The sequence below is a fragment of the Pan troglodytes genome, chromosome X (assembly GCF_028858775.2).
Source record: "Pan troglodytes isolate AG18354 chromosome X, NHGRI_mPanTro3-v2.0_pri, whole genome shotgun sequence".
In the NCBI taxonomy this organism is placed as follows: Eukaryota; Metazoa; Chordata; class Mammalia; order Primates; family Hominidae; genus Pan; species Pan troglodytes.
In genome coordinates this window covers 94,510,885-94,529,598 of record NC_072421.2, presented here as the reverse complement: position 1 = coordinate 94,529,598, position 18,714 = coordinate 94,510,885, and the positions used below count along the sequence as shown (strand labels likewise).

Here is an 18,714-nt window from a genome sequence, read left to right as displayed (position 1 = left end):
TCAGCCCTAATTTAATTTCTAAAAGAACTCCGAGTGGCAGATGGGGAACATAGCTAAAGCTCTTAAATGTGAGTTTATCACAGGTCATAATAAATAGGAAAATATATGGAGATAAGACCAAAAAAAAAAAAGAAAGAAAATGCAAGAAACAAGTCTTGAAAGCAGCAACAAAAACAAAATAGATAAGTATGTATAAAGGTGGCCAGTAGATGATTAAAAGTAATGAATATTAGTGAAAAACACATTTGCAAAACTGAGAGACAATGACCATGCAATTACCAAACTTAATAGCTTTATGAGTCATTGAGACTGAGAGTGAAATCATTAGGTTTTAAAAATTTTACTTAATGTTTATAAGTAGTTTTTAATATATAGAGACACATCAAAAATAAAAAAGAAGACATGAAAAATATATCTGGAAAATCATTAATCCAAACATCAGAGCAATATTATAGTACTGGAAGTTAAGAAACAATGGGTTGCTTTTTATGATCCTATTCTTACATGTATTGGATAAAAGAAAGGAGTTTTTGAAGTAGGTAATCTAAACTCCATGGGGCCAAAAAATTTGATGTGTAAGTCATTTTGGATAAAAGCTTAATTCCTTGATCTGGACAATTTATTCCAACATGAAGTGAAAAGATCACTGCATATTTTCTATTCTGAAGGCATATTTTATGCCTATTGTTTCACATGTCTATAATTCAAAAGATCCATTAATCCATGCTCTGAGCACCTATGTGCAAGACATTAACGTGGCCTAACTAAAAACATCAATTTCGAATAATCTAAGTCAAATCATTATGCTTTTCGAAACTGCCAAACTCTTAAGAAACTAAATGTTGACAAATCAAAGTATGTTCTGTTAAAAAAAAAAAGGGCTCTATAAGAATCTTACTATTATGACTCTCTCTAGTGACTGTCCTGATTAAAATTACTTAGCATCCTGAAAAGCCACGACAATTGACAACATGAGTCAATAAGAATTTAGAACAAAGTGTCCTATAGCTAAATTTACAGATGAGGGGACTGATACTCAGAGAGGTCAAGTAATTTTCCAAAGGCCACACAACTTATTAGGAACAAAGCATGAACTATATCTCCTGAATTCTAGAACTGTGTTATCTTTCCATTATGTCATTGTTTCCCTCAATTGAAGAAAGAGATCTATCTTGAGCTGTGAAGAAGCAATGCTCATTATTTCCTTGTTAGGCATCAGATTCTGTTTAACTTTGTAGCCAAAGACTAAGAGCCCAGATTTTGAGAAAATCTGTACTAGTAGTGATGGGAATATTTCTGTAAGAAACTTCCAGAAACAGTACAACTAGCATATTCAGGAGTCTCATGTCCACTAGCAAGCATTCATTGCATATGCTGATATAGTAACATTCTTTGCTGATACATGTATGTATAATATATAAATACTTATATGTATTTCCATATGCTTGAGACTGTCTATAGATTAATATATAATCTTATTGCATTGGTTATTAATAGCCATATTTTACATTTGGCAAACTTCTACTTATTGTTGTAATTATTTCTATTATCTATTTTGAGATTATTAAAATACTATGTAAAGGGAATTAGGTAATTAAGTGAATTAGTCAATAGTATTTTATCTATAGGTATGAAGAGGTCATTTCTAAGACAGTAAAAAAAATAGTTTATAGAAAAAATACTGTAACTTCATAACCTGAGTAAAGTCTATTTTTAGAAGAAAAATTATTGTCTAAAATTCGCAGGGTCCCTTATAATACAACTAGTATTATACATATACATAAAAAGCCCTGCAATTTTTCAGAGATGTCTTATATGTATGTAAACTTGCTGACATTAATAAAACATAAAAGAAAGAGAAATCTCAATCTTACAATGTTCTTAGCAAATAAGTCAACCCATCCCTATAATTTTCCTTTTCAATAGAACAGAAATTCTCTGTGTGGAAACATATTCAACAAACGACATTTAAATTTTCCTACTACCATTAAAGAAAAAGCATTATTACCAAAATTGGGAACAACACTAATTCATTTGCATGATTTCAAAAACCCACCAATAAATATTTTGTGAAACAAAGTATAACTTTCATGTAAGTATTACTTAAATATTATAAGGATTTACATCATAAAGACCCTTTTGTAAACTGAACAAGCACTCACTATTTTGTTCATTTCTTTCTTTTTGTTATGTTTTCTGAACATTTAGTATACTATAAAATCAAAAAGACCTCTGTTCACATGAAAGAAATTATTGGAGGAATAAACAGAATAAGAATCAGACACAGCATTTCTAAATTATAGACAAGAGTCAAATACACTTTTTCCAATCATTTTTTTTGTTTGTTTCATTGACTAGCTCACCCTCCTGAGGAAATTAGCAGCATAGACAATGGAAAGTACTGTTTTATCTATCTTCCCTATATGAAAGCAATATATTTGAATAGAAGAAACATTGGAATAGGGCTCCATTTTTTAAAAGATTTCGATCTACAGAAGTTATATCATCCCTGAAATCCTCTGGATGCTGTGAGGACTTCTTTGGTTAAAATGAAATATCAGCATAGAAATAAAAAAAAAAAAAAATCGAGAAAACTAACAATAGCTCACATTTTGGAAAATTAAACATCAAATTTATCTTTTATATATGGTTTCAAATGGTATTTAACCTCACTGTAAAACTTTATAAACACTTATTATTTATAAGCCTGTAATAACTAGTCTACAATTAATTAGTACAGCAGAAACATAAGTAAAAAATAGGTACGGGGTGGGGAAGATGATTAGGGAAAAGAGTTAATGCATGCCGGGTTTATTATTTAGGTTGATGGGTCGATTTGTGCATCAAACCACCATGGCACATGTTCACCTATGTACATGTACCCTGGAAATTAAAAAAAAAATAAAAAAATATTTTGTTCATTTCATACTTTCATAGTGTTGGGCAAGTTCCCACCTTTTGTGACAGGGGCAGAAATAAATACTACTTACCTTATTATTCATAAATGCTTTGAGGCATTGAATAAGTTTATACTGATTCTTCTTGTCAATATTTTCTTGCCTAAATAAAAGAAAAATGTATATTATGTTGTGCTGAAACATTTTCCCTTTGGTGATTTTAATTTCAGTGTTTATTCTTACTGTTTTTTGTCCAGAAGCTTTTCCAGCTCATCCAATAAGAGTCCAAGACCTTCATGGCCAAAGTTGTTAACCCAGCTAAGAAATAAACAAAAAATTAGATGTATAAGTAAGTTAGTAATTTTAAAACATTAAATATCCAAAATAAAATTTTAATTTTCAAATCTGATAATTCTGTCTCAATATTGCTTGTCATTATTTTTTCAATTCCCACTGCTTCAAGTATTGACTCTATGAGGATGACTCAGTGATCTTTGCCTCAATCCTAGACTTCTCCACATTTTAGATTGCCCATTACACAGCACTGCCTTGGTTGTTTCACCAGCATGACATACTTAAGCATGAATTCACAAGCTGAATTCATCTTCCTCTGTCTCCATACCCCTAAGTCAACTTATCTTCCACTCTTCGATACTTTATTAATAACATCACTACCCTTTAAATTCTTCAGACTTGAAATACTGGCATAATTATTTGATGACCCATTTCTTTCACCTTTGCATTTATTCTATTTATTCAGTCAACAAATATTTGTCGAGTGTCTACAAAGTTCCAAGCATGTTCTAGGTGAGAGAGATACATAACAAGCAACAAAACTAAGCAACTAGCCTCATGGACTTTACTATCTAGAGATAGGGAGACAGTGAACAAATAACTAACTATATAATAAATGTAATAATTGCTTTGATGCAATGAAGAAAAATAAACCTTGGAAAATAGAATGAAAGGAGTGGCAGGCTGCTATTTTTCATTGTGTGATCAGGAAAGATTCTTTGATAAGGTTAGGTATTTCAGCAGAACTCTGAAAGTGAGGACTTTCCAAGTAGAAGGATTAAGGGCAAATTGGGTCATGAGGCATTAGCTAGTGTGTTTAGAATGTTCCAGGAACTGTGAGGAGACCCATGTGGCAGAAGCTGAGTAAGCAGGTTTAGGAGATTGGCTGGACATAAATTCTCCTGTGTGGCAGAAGGCTGAAACACTGCTAATGTAGAGCATTATTCACAAATATTCTACTTCTACTTCTACTTCTAGAATGCCTCCTCCAAATGGCCCCTTTCTTCCTTTCCAATGCCTGTGCTAACATTCTAGTTTAGTCCTAGTTATCTTTCCTTTAATAAGCCTGGAGACTCCCAACTGGTGATTCCCCAACTTCATTATTTTCTCTTAATCATTTTATAAAATGACAGATTAAATTGCCCTCAACCAAAGTTTTCTGTCCAAAAATTTTCCCTGGACTACTTAATACATTTTAAATCATTTGGCTCAACATTCTGATGTAGCCTCAATCTACCTTTCCAGCCTCAGGCCTTAAGGCACATGTGCCAATAAAATCAGACAAATTATCATTGCTGGAGCCCACCTTGCATTTCCTCATGTTAGCTCATTTATTCTTTCTTCCCAGAAAGTAACCTCAACTCCATCTCTCCCAACTATTTAAAACTAAAATTGGCTGTTTTAAGTCATTAATGTTTTCCCCTGTAATTCCTCCGATCCAATGAGTTCCTTTTCCTCAAAATCTCCATGTAATATTTATCTCTTACTGCTTGACATAATCATAATGATTCTTGCCATGTCTTACCTACCCCTTTGGCATGTAAATTCTCTAAAGATAGTTATATCATTTTATTAATATTTCTATGTTTCATAGTGTTTAGCAAGGTAGCTCATATATAGCCACTAAATATTTATATTAAATAGAGCCAACACTAAGTAAGTATTTGCTAATTTAAATTTAATTAAATTTACTGGCTGTATGGTTAATAGAATAAGCAATCTCATACTACCCAAGAACATCATAAACATAAATCAATATATAGACTTATGTGAAATAATAACATCTATGCTGCCTATATTTAAACCATTCCATTCCAGTCTTTATCCATTTCATAGCTACCTAAGGTAAATCTTATCAACAAAGCAGAGACCTAAATTTTTAAGGGAATATCAGAGACATCACACCACTGAAGAAAATATATTTTTAAAATAGCTCACATTCAGAACCAATCGCCATCCACAATATACATAGAAGCTCATTTTAAACAAATTCTGCTTTAATTTCCGTAATGGAAACAAGAAAAAAAATCAATATGGCACTGTAATGATAATTGGCAACAAGCTACTATCCAATTGAGGCATGTAATCATCTAGTGCAACCAGCTATTTTCTCTAAAGCCTCGATAATCAGTGAGGTGGTGGTAGAGGGATAAAGGGACATCAGCTTTAAGTATAATATACTTAAATAATATGTAATATATAATTTATCACAGAGAAAAATCAGCAGATATCACTACAGCACACTGTACCCTGCAATAACTTTTACATAATAGGAATTCTGAACAAATTTATATATAGTCCTCAATATCCGCTTTGGTATTTGGGAAGATGAAATAATCCATGATTTCTTTAAATTTACCACAAATTGTTTTCAAAATTCTGAATTTTACTTATATTCTCTTTATGTCTACTGCTATTAAAATTATTAGGGTTATTTCTTTCTTGGTCTAGGGAAGCATGATTCACAAGAACATGATTCATATTTGTTCAATTGAAATCAGTCGCCCACACATCCCCTGTTTCAAATGATGCAGTTTATGGTACTTTGGTTTTATTCAGGGAAAATTACTATTTTTCTTAAAAAAAAAAGTAAGATACAATCATACAACTTAAGTGTGAGGAGGCAGGACCTATTATTACAAGCTAGACAGGGAAAAGTCTTAAATGAGAATATTTTAGGCCAATGGGCAGAGGAGGCCTAGTAAGAGTCTTTAAAACTTTTAAAGTAGAGAGAATGGGAGCCTGAAATGAGCCCGTTGCTAAGGGGATAAAATAATTACGAACGATGACGATGCGCAAGAGGTTAAAAGGAAGGAGGTGTGGCTAGACATAGCTTTGTTTGCTTTTTCTCTTGCCAGCACCACCATTTCTCTGCCTTTCAGACATCAAACACTTTGTGAACTCCAGCCAAGCACTTACTGTTTTACTGCTTCTCTTTCTCTCTTTCTCCTCCACCCCTCTCCCCCAGCCTCCCTTTCTCATATACATAGAGTATACTGATTTCAGCCAATACAAAAGTGGTCATGAAATGAGGAGGCAGTTTAAAAACAAAATGTTGGCTCCTGTATGTGAGCATGTGGGCAGAAATTCTGACATTGAAACACTAGAAGTAAGCATAAATCAAGGGTTCTCAAAGTGTGCACTCCAAATCAGCAGCATTGACATCATCTGGGAACTTGTTAGAAATCAAAATGCTTGTGCTCTACCTCAGACCTACTGAATCAGTAGCTGGGAGGAAGATAGAAATGTATGTTTTAACTAATTCTCCTGGTGAATCTGATGCTTGCTCAAGTTTGAGAACCACTGGCATGGAACAATGGATTGCTGAGAAGCAGGGGAAGCCTTTCTCAGGCAAGACTCAGGCTCAGAACTCAAGGCTGCTTTACATGCCCTCCCAACCATACTGTGCCCTCCCAGTGCCGCAGGACACAGATCAGGAATCCAGTTGAGGGCCGGGAGCGGTGGCTCACGCCTGTAATCCCAGCACTTTGGGAGGCCAAGGCCGGCGGATCACGAGGTCAGGAGATCGAGACCATCCTGGCTAACACGGTGAAACCCTGACTCTACTAAAAATACCAAAAATTAGCTGGGCGTGGTGGCGGGCGCCTGTAGTCCCAGCTGCTTGGAGAGGCTGAGGCAGGAGAATGGCGTGAACCCAGGAGACGGAGGTTGCAGTGAGCTGAAATCGTGCCACTGCACTCCAGCCTGGGCCACAGAGCAAGACTCGGTCTCAAAAAAAACAAACAAACAAAAAAAAGGAATCCAGTTGAAACAGATATATTTGGTATATTTCATGGAGTATGCAAATTCCAGCTCTGAATTATTTAGTACTAACTGGAACATCTAGAATGATAAGAATACAGTTGATGACCTGATTTAAAATCTTACTCAGAGATTACAGACAAAGACATAAATTTTTCTGTACTATCTCAACCCTGAAATAAGAAACTGACATTTCTCATGGACCTTACATTTATGAGGGACATAGAACAGGCAGAGAATAATGAAGAACCAAACAGAAGGAAAAACGGAGGAAAATTACTCTTAATAATTTTCATAACCAACCCAAACATGAGTTATTTTTTCTTTCCTTTTTATTGAGGTATGATTTATATATAGTAAAATTTATCATTTTAACAAATGTATAGTCATGTAACCACCAATACAAATAAGATATAAAACGTTTTCATCACCCTAAAATATTCCCTTATTCCCCTTTGCAGTCAATCCCTTTTCCCTACTCCCAGCATCCTGGCAACTACTTATCTGATTTGGGTCCCTATAGTTTTGTGCTTGCCAGAATATAATTATAAACGAATTGTACAGTTTTCAAATTTTGTGTTTGGCTTTTACTTAGCATGAATACTATGATATTCAACCATTTCGTTGCATGTATTAGTATTCCATTCCTTGTTACTGTATGAATATACCACAATTTGTTTATCTATTAATTATTTGATGAGTATTTCAGTTGTCTCCAGGTTTTGATGATTATGAATAGAGCTGATACAAACATTGACATGTAAGTTATCTGTGTAAGCATGCTTTCATTTCTGTTAAAAAAATATCTAGGAGTGGAACAGCTGGGTCTTATGGTAAGTAGATGTTTAATGGTTTAAAAACTGCTTTCCAAAGTGGCTATTTGGCACTCCTTCAGCAAAACATCACAGTTCTAATTGCCCCAAATCCTTGTCAGTCTTTTTAAGTTTAGCCATTCTGAAAATTGTTTCTAGGTAAAGAAACTGAGAAGCAAAGTAGTTAAGTGACTTCCCAAACATCACTCAACAAGTAAGTAGCAGTTCTAGGCCTCAAATCCATATCTGACTCCTAAGCGCATGCTTATTTCAACCACATCCTTAGAAATTACTAAAAGAGGACTGGTACACAATTTTCTATAACATCTAGCTAATAGCTCTAATACCTTGCTTAAGAAGAATTAGTGGTGTTACAGAACGGTTTATATCTACATATCTATGCCTAGACAGACAAACATACGTTTCATTATTTAACAGCTTAGTTCATTTATTTAAATAGGATAAGTACTTTTCGATCCGTGTTTTTATTGTTTTTTAAAGTCCTGAGCATCATAAGAAATCTACAAAATACTGTTAAGGACAGATAATTGGAGACTTCAGCTAAAATTTTCAGTCAACATTTAGGTAAGGTAGTTTATCAGAAAGAATAGGGCCAAAATGTAGCTTATACTATTTCTTTTTTGATGGGCTATGTAAGTCCACGATCTCACTTTTTAAGGTATTAACATATTGGTGATTTTGTGTTATAAGTTACCTAAGTTAAAGAACTGTCTTAACATGCTACACATCCAAGTTGACATTTGTGGTCACATGTCAGGAGACCAAGTGGAACAAATGAACCACCCAAACAAAAACAATAGACCAGTCAGGAAGATTAATGTTTGAGTGAACCAGCAGCCAAGATTATATCTGGAGACTAAAAAGGAAGCCAGGAAGCTTATATTGGGAACAAGAGGTCTGAATCACAGTGAGACAGCATCTTCCAACCCTATGTAAAAAAGGTTTGGCTGTATCTATCAGGGAGGCTAATATCTGTTACGCTGCTCAAAAAGCTAAAAATTAAAGACTTTTTTCCAAGTTCACCCAAAAATAAAGAAAATATTCCATCATCCATCATTGGATTATGCTGTGGGGCCACATAGCTGCATGGCTAAATGCATAAGCTTTAGAGGAAAACAGATCTAGGTTCTAATCTCATCTCTACATATTCTAGTTGTGTTACTTTTGATAATATACATAAATTTTCTAAGCTTGTTTTTGCATTTTCAAAATAGGGATGAGAATACTACCTATACCCCATGAAGTCTTTGTGACTATTAAATGAAATAATGTATATAAAACATCACAATAAAGCCATTAAGAAATTTTTGGAAAATGTTAAAAACCAAAAATCTGAATGTTGTTTGAATCTTCTAGTCCAAAATGCAGTATGAATTTTAGGCATAAATTAAAGAATCCTTTTCCACAGTATTAACACAACTTTTAATCACTTAATGAAAACTATATTAATTTTTATAAAACATGCAGATGACTAAAATTATACTAAACTTACTCTATTGACTTGTTTAAAAATAAGACTGGGGCACAGTGTCATGCCTGTCATCTCAGCTATTCGGGAGGCTGAAACAGGGGCATCATTTGAGCCCAAGAGTTTGAGGCCAGACTTTATAATTTAAATATTTGGTACTCATATTACCTCTTTTTTTTTTTTTTGAGACGGAGTCTCGCTGCCTCCCAGGCTGGAGTGCAGTGGCACCATCTCGGCTGACTGCAAGCTCCGCCTCCCGGGTTCACGCCATTCTCCTGCCTCAGCCTCCCGAGTAGCTGGGACTACAGGCGCCTGCCGCCACACCCGGCTAATTTTTTGTATTTTTAGTGGAGATGGGGTTTCATCGTGTTAGCCAGGATGGTCTCGATCTCCTGACCTCATGATCCGCCTGCTTCGGCCTCCCAAAGCGCTGGGATTACAGGCGTGAGCCACCGCGCCCAGCCAACCTCATGTGTTTTAACTGGTCACTATCCAATTTTGTGTATACTTAATTCTAATTGTATTTAGTGCTGGCCAATTCACATCAGAATAGATATGGAAATTATAATGGTGAGGGGGAGAGAATTTTTAGTTCATGTATAATCCTGACAGAATTATATCAAAAATATATTGAAGTTTTAAAACAGAAACCTATCTCAAGCCTTTAGAACTTCTAAGGTCATTATTTTTAAAGGACCCACTTATACTGATCAGCATGATCAAAGGAAAGAAAATCTTACATTTAATGAAGGTATCAGAAGATTCAATTAACCCTAAATCTAAGAGAAAGCAAGATTCTCCCCTCTCTAGCTCTTCAGGGCAAAGCAAAACGAGGAAAATTTTCTATAAATGTACCTATTGAAGGAGGGAATAAGATTGTGCTCCCTCATAGATTCTTGTAAAGGACAACATTTCACAGTTTCCCAAAACCTCAACCTTTCTCCCATAAATTTGAGATTCAGACTCTCAATTATTTAGTTACATTTCACTTAAATATAATGTAAAACCAAAGATGTAATGAACAGATGAGTTCAGTATGCTATATACAATGAAGGTATAATAGAAAATAGTGACTGCATGTCCATCAATGATTAGATTATCCAAATTAACATCTCCTTCAAAACAGTTAAAGCTAAAATTAGAAACTTCTATACTGAATCCCATAAGCTGTAAAGGCAATTGGTCTCATGTGAAGGAGTCCAATATTAGTCATGTCATCCCTTTATCACTGTTTGTGCAGTGCTAAAGGCTAGTATAGAGGGTTATGTGTTCTGTACAAAGGATTTTATTTCCCTCTAATGGTGTTCTATTCCCATGTGTAATCTCAAACTACAACCTGAATCACTGGAACATCAAATAAAATGAATGATAGTTCAGGGTTTCTTGGGGGAATTCAGAAATTTGGTAAAATTATAACATGTGAAACAACTAATTCAAAGGGTTGAGGAGACTTTAAATGTTATCTTGAGTGGTGGGTTTTGGTTTGGTTTTTTTTAAATAGGAAAACATCTCACTTAAACACCAATATTGCTACTGTAATGTTTTTTAATGCAACTAAAACCAAATTTTAGTTGTATACACTTAAGGAAAGAAAGAGTTCCATGTGATTAAAACCAGTATGTAGCCCAACATAAACAGTATCACGTATTCAGTCCATGGATCAAATCTGCATAAACAGTAACCAAGAAAACCTTAGTATTTTCCGCATCTTAAAAGGAAAATTTGTTCGGCTAAATAAACATCATAGACAGTTTCACTGTCAATATATATACCCACTAAAAAATATATAAACATGTATGATATATACGTAGATTTGTGTACACTACAACTGACTTGGTCTTAGATCCATAAAAACATATACGTCCACTCAGGTTTCTCTACATGAAAGCAAACACAATAGCTTTGGGCATTTGAATGTCCTTGGAAACTATTCATCATAGTAGATTAATCCATGAGATATCTCTGACCAATTATAAAATATCTATTTGACGTAACACTACCATTTTCAGACATTTGTGCATAAACCTTCGAAGCCTGACAGTCACTGATCATTTATTTCATGTGACTCATAGAAAGTTTGAATGCATCAGTTTACCAGTTCTACCTCTGAGTGGTTTTGACTTCAATGTTGTGATAGATTACAATTGCCTTAGAAACACCAAAGAAGACATTCCATCTTTCTCTCTGGCTGCGTTTATTCTATCAGTCTTACTGCAAAAATCCTACTATGTTTCATGCCTCTCATCCATTTTTAGGAGTTCCTTACAAAGTAGGAAATGTGCATTCTTTCTAGCTGTTTATATTGCATAAAGACAAATTCCTCTTACATATTTACAAAATAATTTTAAATGCTCTAGTTACATATAAAAATCTCTTGAGGGCAACAGTATAAGTAAACACTCTCTAAAAGGATAAAAGTTCCTTATTTATTAAAATCAATTTCATAAGCTGTCTAAGTTACTTCGGAGATAGTCTAAGAAATGGCTTATGCCCAAATCTATCTGAATGCCTAACAGGCTAACAATCAAGAATATTTTCCTCCCCACCTTCCTTTAAACATTATTGTTAGAAAAGTATAAGAGAAGGTCTTGTTCCAAAGTAATGATGAGGGAAAAATTACCAAAAAATTTGAATGACAATGAAAATAGACTCTTCAATCTACGGTCAATAAGGGAAGCGAAGGGAAAGAGTATTCCAAATATTCAAGTAAAAGCTACTCACATTTTCTATCTTCTTCAGATGTTTGAAATAGTAGATATAATTATGTTAGGACACTTATTAAAGATGCCTTCTTAGTAACATAACCAGTCAAACTTATAATAAAATGTTAACTTCCACAAGAAAAATGTATTGGTTTATTTTCCTAAGATAAGTAATATAGTTAAAATTCTATCATGCACACCACAGGATGTCCAATTTCATTTAGTTTTGTGGAATTTTGTTAAAGTAAACGTATTCCAAAAAATCACATGCCCAATCTATAAGCCCTGCAAATGAAACAGAGCTCATACCAAGTTAATGTCATGAATAAAGTAAGAAGTTATTTGAATGCAATGAAGAAACATAGAGGCATTAGCATATACCACCTGTAAATATTCTTTTCTCCTAAACCAGTTTGTATGTTATACTATCTGATTCTAGTGGGCAGCAGAGAAATTGGTGAATTTTTTTTTTTTTTTCACAGTAACAGGGGTAAGGAGAGTTGAAGGGTAATTGCTATTTGATGAGTGAACAACAGAAATGCAACAGTCCTTCTCACCTACCAGGTGCAGTGCCAAAAACATATAATTAAAGACTTATTACAGAGTGTGATAGCTACGTAGACAAAGATCAAAGAAATTTAATGTTCACAGACATTTTTAGCACAAGATAACTGAAACCAAACCTAAAAAGAAAATCATTTTCTTGGGTCCTCAATGTAGATGTCAAAAACATTTTAGCAAGTCCAAATGTTCTTTTTCCTCAGAATGTTATCTGTAATAGGTACTGCTTTAGTCTTTTCTTGTTTTTATATAATATTTTAAAATCCATTCCTCCTAACACTAAGAAAGATACCGTGGAGATTATATGTTCTTCAGTGTGCACATACATACATTCTTAACCATGGTTAAATATGTGTTTTTTTAAATTTATATTTATTTTTAGTGACAAATAAAAACGGTATATATTTATACTGTACAACATGATGTTTTGACACATGCATACACTGTGAAATGGGTAAATCAAAGTAATTAACGTAGGAATTACCTCACATACTTGATTTTATTTGTTATGAGAACACTTAAAAATCTCCTCTCTCAGGACCAACAAGAAGATACTACAATCCTGCATTTATATGCACCTAACACTGGAGCTCCCAGATTTATAAAACAATTACTACTAGACCTAAGAAATGAAATAGACAGCAACATAGTGAGTGGGAGAGTTCAATATTCCACTGACAGCACGAGACAGACCATCAAGACAGAAAGTCAACAAAGAAACAATAGACATAAACTGTATCCTAGAACAAATGTACTTAACAGAAATCTACAGAACATTCTTCCCAACAACTGCATAATATACATTCTTCGCATCAGCACATGGAATATTCTCCAAGACAGACCATCTGATAGACCACAAAACAAGTTTCAATAAATTTAAGAAACTCAAAATCAGATCAAGCATCTTCTCAGAACACAATGGAATAAAACTGGAAATCAACTGCAAAAGGAACGCTCAAAGCTATGCAAATACATGGAAATTAGTCTGGTTTTGAATGATTTTTGGGTTAACAATGAAACTAAGATGGAAATTTAAAACTTATTTGAAAAGAATGGTACTAGTGACACACGTTATCAAAACCTCTGTTATATGGCAAAAGCAGTGCTAAGAGGAAAGTTTACAGTGCTAAATGTCTATATCAAAAAGTCTGAAAGAGCACAAATTGACAACCTAATGTCACACCTCAAGTAACTAGAGAAACAAGAACAAACAAAGGCCGGGCGCAGTAGCTCACACCTGTAATCCCAGAACTTTCGGAGGCCAAGGCGGGCAGATCACTTGAGGCCAGGAGTTCGAGACCAGCCTGGCCAACATGGTGAAACCCTGTCTCTACTAAAAATACAAAAATTAGTTGGGCATGGTGGTGCATGCCTGTAGTCCCAGCTACTTGGGAGGCTGAGGCACTAGAATCGCTTAAACCTGGGAGGTGGAGGTTGCAGCACTGAGCCGAGATTGAACCACTGTACTCCAGCCTGGGTGCCCTTGTCTCAAAAAAAAAAAAAAAAAACAAAAAACAGAAAGAAAAGAAAAGAACAAACAAAACCCAAAGCTAGAAGAAGAAAAGAAATAGCAGAGATCAGAGCAGAACTAAATGAAATTCAAACAACAAAAAAAAAAATACAAAAGATAAAAAAAACAAAAAGCTGGTTCTTTGAAAAGATAAAATTGATAGACTATTAGCGAGATTAATCAAAGAAAGAAGAGAGAAGATGCAAATAACCTCAATTAGAAATGAAACTGGAGACATTATAACTGATACCACAGAAATACAAAAGATCATTCAAGACTACTATGAAGACCTTTACACACAAAAACTAGAAAATCTAGAGGAAATGGATAAATTCCTGGAAACATACAGCCCTCCTAGATTAAATCAGGAATAAACACAAACTCTGAACAGACCAGTAACAAGCAAGGAAATAGAATCAGTAATAAAAAAAAATTGTCAACAAGAAAAACTCCAGGACCAGATGGACTCACAACTGAATTCTACCAGATATTCAAAGAAAAATTTTTTACCAATCCTTCTGAAACTATTCCAAAAGAGAAAGAGGGAATCCTCTCTGAATCTTTCTATGAAGCCAGTATCACCGTAATACCAAAACTAGGAAAGGACGTAACAAAAAAGAAAACTGCAGACCAATATCCCTGGTGAACATTGATGCAAAAATCCCCAACAAAATACTAGCTAACTGAATCCAACAGCATATCAAAAACATAATATATCGTGATCAAGTGGGTTTCATCCCAGGGATGAATAGTTTAGCAAGAATAGTTTAGCATAAGCAAGTCAATAGATGTGATAAATCACATAAACAGAATTAAAAACAAAAACCATATGATCATCTCAATAGATGCAGAAAGAGCATTTGATAAAATCCACCATCCCTTTATGATAAAAATCCTCAAGAACCGAGGCACAGAAGGGACTTCCCTCAAAGTAATAAAAGCCATATATGACCAACCCAAAGCCAACATCATACTGAATGGGTAAAAGTTGAAAGCAACAAGACAAGGATGCCTACTTTCACCATTTCTATTTAACGTAGTACTGGAAGCCCCAGCCAGAGCAATCAGGCAAGAGAAAGAAAGAAAGAGCATCCAAATTGGAAAAGAGGAAATCAAACTGTTACTGTTTGCTGATGATATGACTGTATACCAAGAAAACCCTAAAGACTCATCCAAAAGGCTCCTAGATCTGATAAATGAATTCAGTAAAGTCTCAGGTTACAAAATCAATGTACACAAATCAGTGGCACCAAGCAGACAGTCAAATGAAGAACTCGACCCTCTTTACAACAGCTGCAAAACAAAAACAAATAAACAAACAAAAAAGCACTCAGGAATATACTTAACCAAGGAGGCAAAATATCTCTATAAGGAAAACTACGAAACACTGATGAAAGAAATCACAGATGACACAAACACATGGAACCACATCCCATGCTCATGGAAGGGTAGAACCAATATTGTGAAAATGACCATGCTGCCAAACAGGCTGGTTCAATATACGCAAATCAATAAATGTAATCGAGCATATAAACAGAACCAAAGACAAAAACCACATGATTATCTCAATAGATGCAGAAAAGGCCTTTGACAAAATTCAACAACACTTCATGCTAAAAACTCTCAATAAATTAGGTACTGATGGGACTTATCTCAAAACAATAAGAGCTATCTATGACAAACCCACAGCCAATATCATACTGAATGGGCAAAAACTGGAAGCATTCCCTTTGAAAACTGGCACAAGACAGGGATGCCCTCTCTCACCACTCCTATTCAACATAGTGTTGGAAGTTCTGGCCAGGGCAATTAGGCAGGAGAAGGAAATAAAGGGTATTCAATTAGGAAAAGAGGAAATCAAATTGTCCCTGTTTGCAGACGACATGATTGTACATCTAGAAAACCCCATTGTCTCAGCCCAAAATCTCCTTAAGCTGATAAGCAACTTCAGTAAAGTCTCAGGATACAAAATCAATGTACAAAAATCACAAGCATTTTTATACACCAAAAACAGACGAACAGAGAGCCAAATCATGAGTGAACTCCCATTCACAATTGCCTCAAAGAGAAGAAAATACCTAGGAATCCAACTTAGAAGGGATGTGAAGGACCTCTTCAAGGAGAACTACAAACCACTGCTCAATGAAATAAAAGAGGATACAAACAAATGGAAGAACATTCCATGCTCATGGGTAGGAAGAATCAGTATCGTGAAAATGGCCATACTGCCCAAGGTAATTTATAGATTCAATGCCATCCCCATCAAGCTACCAATGACTTTCTTCACAGGATTGGAAAAAACTACTTTAAAGTTCATATGGAACCAAAAAAGAGCCCGCATCGCCAAGTCAATCCTAAGCCAAAAGAACAAAGCTGGAGGCATCACGCTACCTGACTTCAAACTATACTACAAGCCTACAGTAACCAAAAGAGCATGGTACTGGTACCAAAACAGAGATATAGATCAATGGAACAGAACAGAGCCCTCGGAAATAATGCCGCATATCTACAACTATCTGATCTTTGACAAACCTGAGAAAAACAAGCAATGGGGAAAGGATTCCCTATTTAATAAATGGTGCTGGGAAAACTGGTTAGCCATATGTAGAAAGCTGAAACTGGATCCCTTCCTTACACCTTATACAAAAATTAATTCAAGATGGATTAAAGACTTAAATGTTAGACCTAAAACCATAAAAACCCTAGAAGAAAACCTAGGCATTACCATTCAGGACATAGGCATGGGCAAGGACTTCATGTCTAAAACACCAAAAGCAATGGCAACAAAAGCCAAAATTGACAAATGGGATCTAATTAAACTAAAGAGCTTCTGCACAGCAAAAGAACTACCATCAGAGTGAACAGGCAACCTACAAAATGGGAGAAAATTTTCGCAACCTACTCATCTGACAAAGGGCTAATATCCAGAATCTACAATGAACTCCAACAAATTTACAAGAAAAAAGCAAACAACCCCATCAAAAAGTGGGCGAAGGACATGAACAGACTCTTCTCAAAAGAAGACATTTATGCAGCCAAAAGACACATGAAAAAATGCTCATCATCACTGGCCATCAGAGAAATGCAAATCAAAACCACAATGAGATACCATCTCACACCAGTTAGAATGGCAATCATTACAAAGTCAGGAAACAACAGGTGCTGGAGAGGATGTGGAGAAATAGGAACACTTTTACACTGTTGGTGGGACTGTAAACTGGTTCAACCATTGTGGAAGTCAGTGTGGCGATTCCTCAGGGATCTAGAACTAGAAATACCATTTGACCCAGCCATCCCATTACTGGGTATATACCCAAAGGACTATAAATCATGCTGCTATAAAGACACATGCACACGTATGTTTATTGCGGCACTATTCACAATAGCAAAGACTTGGAACCAACCCAAATGTCCATCAATGATAGACTGGATTAAGAAAATGTGGCACATACACCATGGAATACTACGCAGCTATAAAAAATGATGAGTTCATGTCCTTTGTAGGGACATGGATTAAATTGGAAATCATCATTCTCAGTAAACTATCACAAGAACAAAAAACCAAACACCGCATATTCTCACTCATAGGTGGGAATTGAACAATGAGAACACATGGACACAGGAAGGGGAACATCACACTCTGGGGACTGTTGTGGGGTGGGGGGAGGGGGGAGGGATAGCTTTAGGAGATATACCTAATGCTAAATGACGAGTTAATGGGTGCAGCACACCAGCATGGCACATGTATACATATGTAACTAACCTGCACATTGTGCACATGTACCCTAAAACTTAAAGTGTAATAATAATAAAATAAAATTTAAAAAAATTGAAAAAAAATTTTTTTAATTGTTTAACATTTGCCTACAAATAACTTGGATTTTTAAAAACTGGATCTCAATTTTACAGTCAGTTTTACATAATCATGCCTTATATTAACTAACCTAAATTCAGCAACTGGGTTTTACTTTTTGATTATTACCTTTTCTTATATGATCTAAAAAAATCTTCTTGATTTGCTTCACTATTCACTTTGCAACTTTAATTTTGTAAGACTTATGCAACTTTGACTTTGTAAGACTTATGCAACTTTGACTTTGTAAAACTTGGAATAAACTAAGACCTGTTTGAAAAAAAAAGCTATCTATAAATTCATTGCAATTTCCATCAAAATACCATCATTACTCAAAGTAAGTGGGCGGATGTTGGGAGGTGGGTGAGAGATAAAAGACTACATATTGGGTACAATGAATGTACACTGCTTGGGTGATGTCTGCACTAAAATCTCAGAATTCAACACTATAGAACTCATCCATGTAACCAAAAGCCACCTGTACCCCCAAAACTATTGAAATTTTAAAAATAATCTTTTAAAAATTTCTTCTCTTAGCAATTTTCAAGTATACAATATATTGGTATTAACTACAGTCGCCATGATGTACGATGGCCATCATTAACTACAGTCGCCATGATGTACGATAATCTCTTGAACTTACACCTTCTGTTTAAATGAAATTTTGTATCCTTTGACCAACATAAATACAACGAATATTCAAAATCCTTAATAATCCCCCACTAAACAACTTGTTAAGGCTTTTATCCAAGACAAAATAAGCCAAATCTGCTATTATTTTTCTTATATTATAGTGAAATAAACCATCTAAAGCAATAACAACACAAAAATAAC

The 18,714-nt window shown here is 34.8% G+C and overlaps 1 protein-coding gene across 5 annotated transcripts in view; it reads right to left on the bottom strand.

Moving 5' to 3' along the window:
- The window catches only part of DIAPH2 (diaphanous related formin 2), a 922,276-nt gene that overhangs the window by 692,215 nt on the left and 211,347 nt on the right, over positions 1-18,714 (bottom strand). For all 5 annotated transcript variants that reach the window (XM_054677168.2, XM_054677165.2, XM_054677169.2 and 2 more), the window contains 2 exons: positions 3,141-3,215; positions 2,991-3,060 (listed from right to left, as the gene is read on the bottom strand). In XM_054677168.2, coding sequence (XP_054533143.1) covers positions 2,991-3,060; positions 3,141-3,215 — 145 coding nt within the window. The remainder of the gene's footprint in view (positions 1-2,990; positions 3,061-3,140; positions 3,216-18,714) is intronic.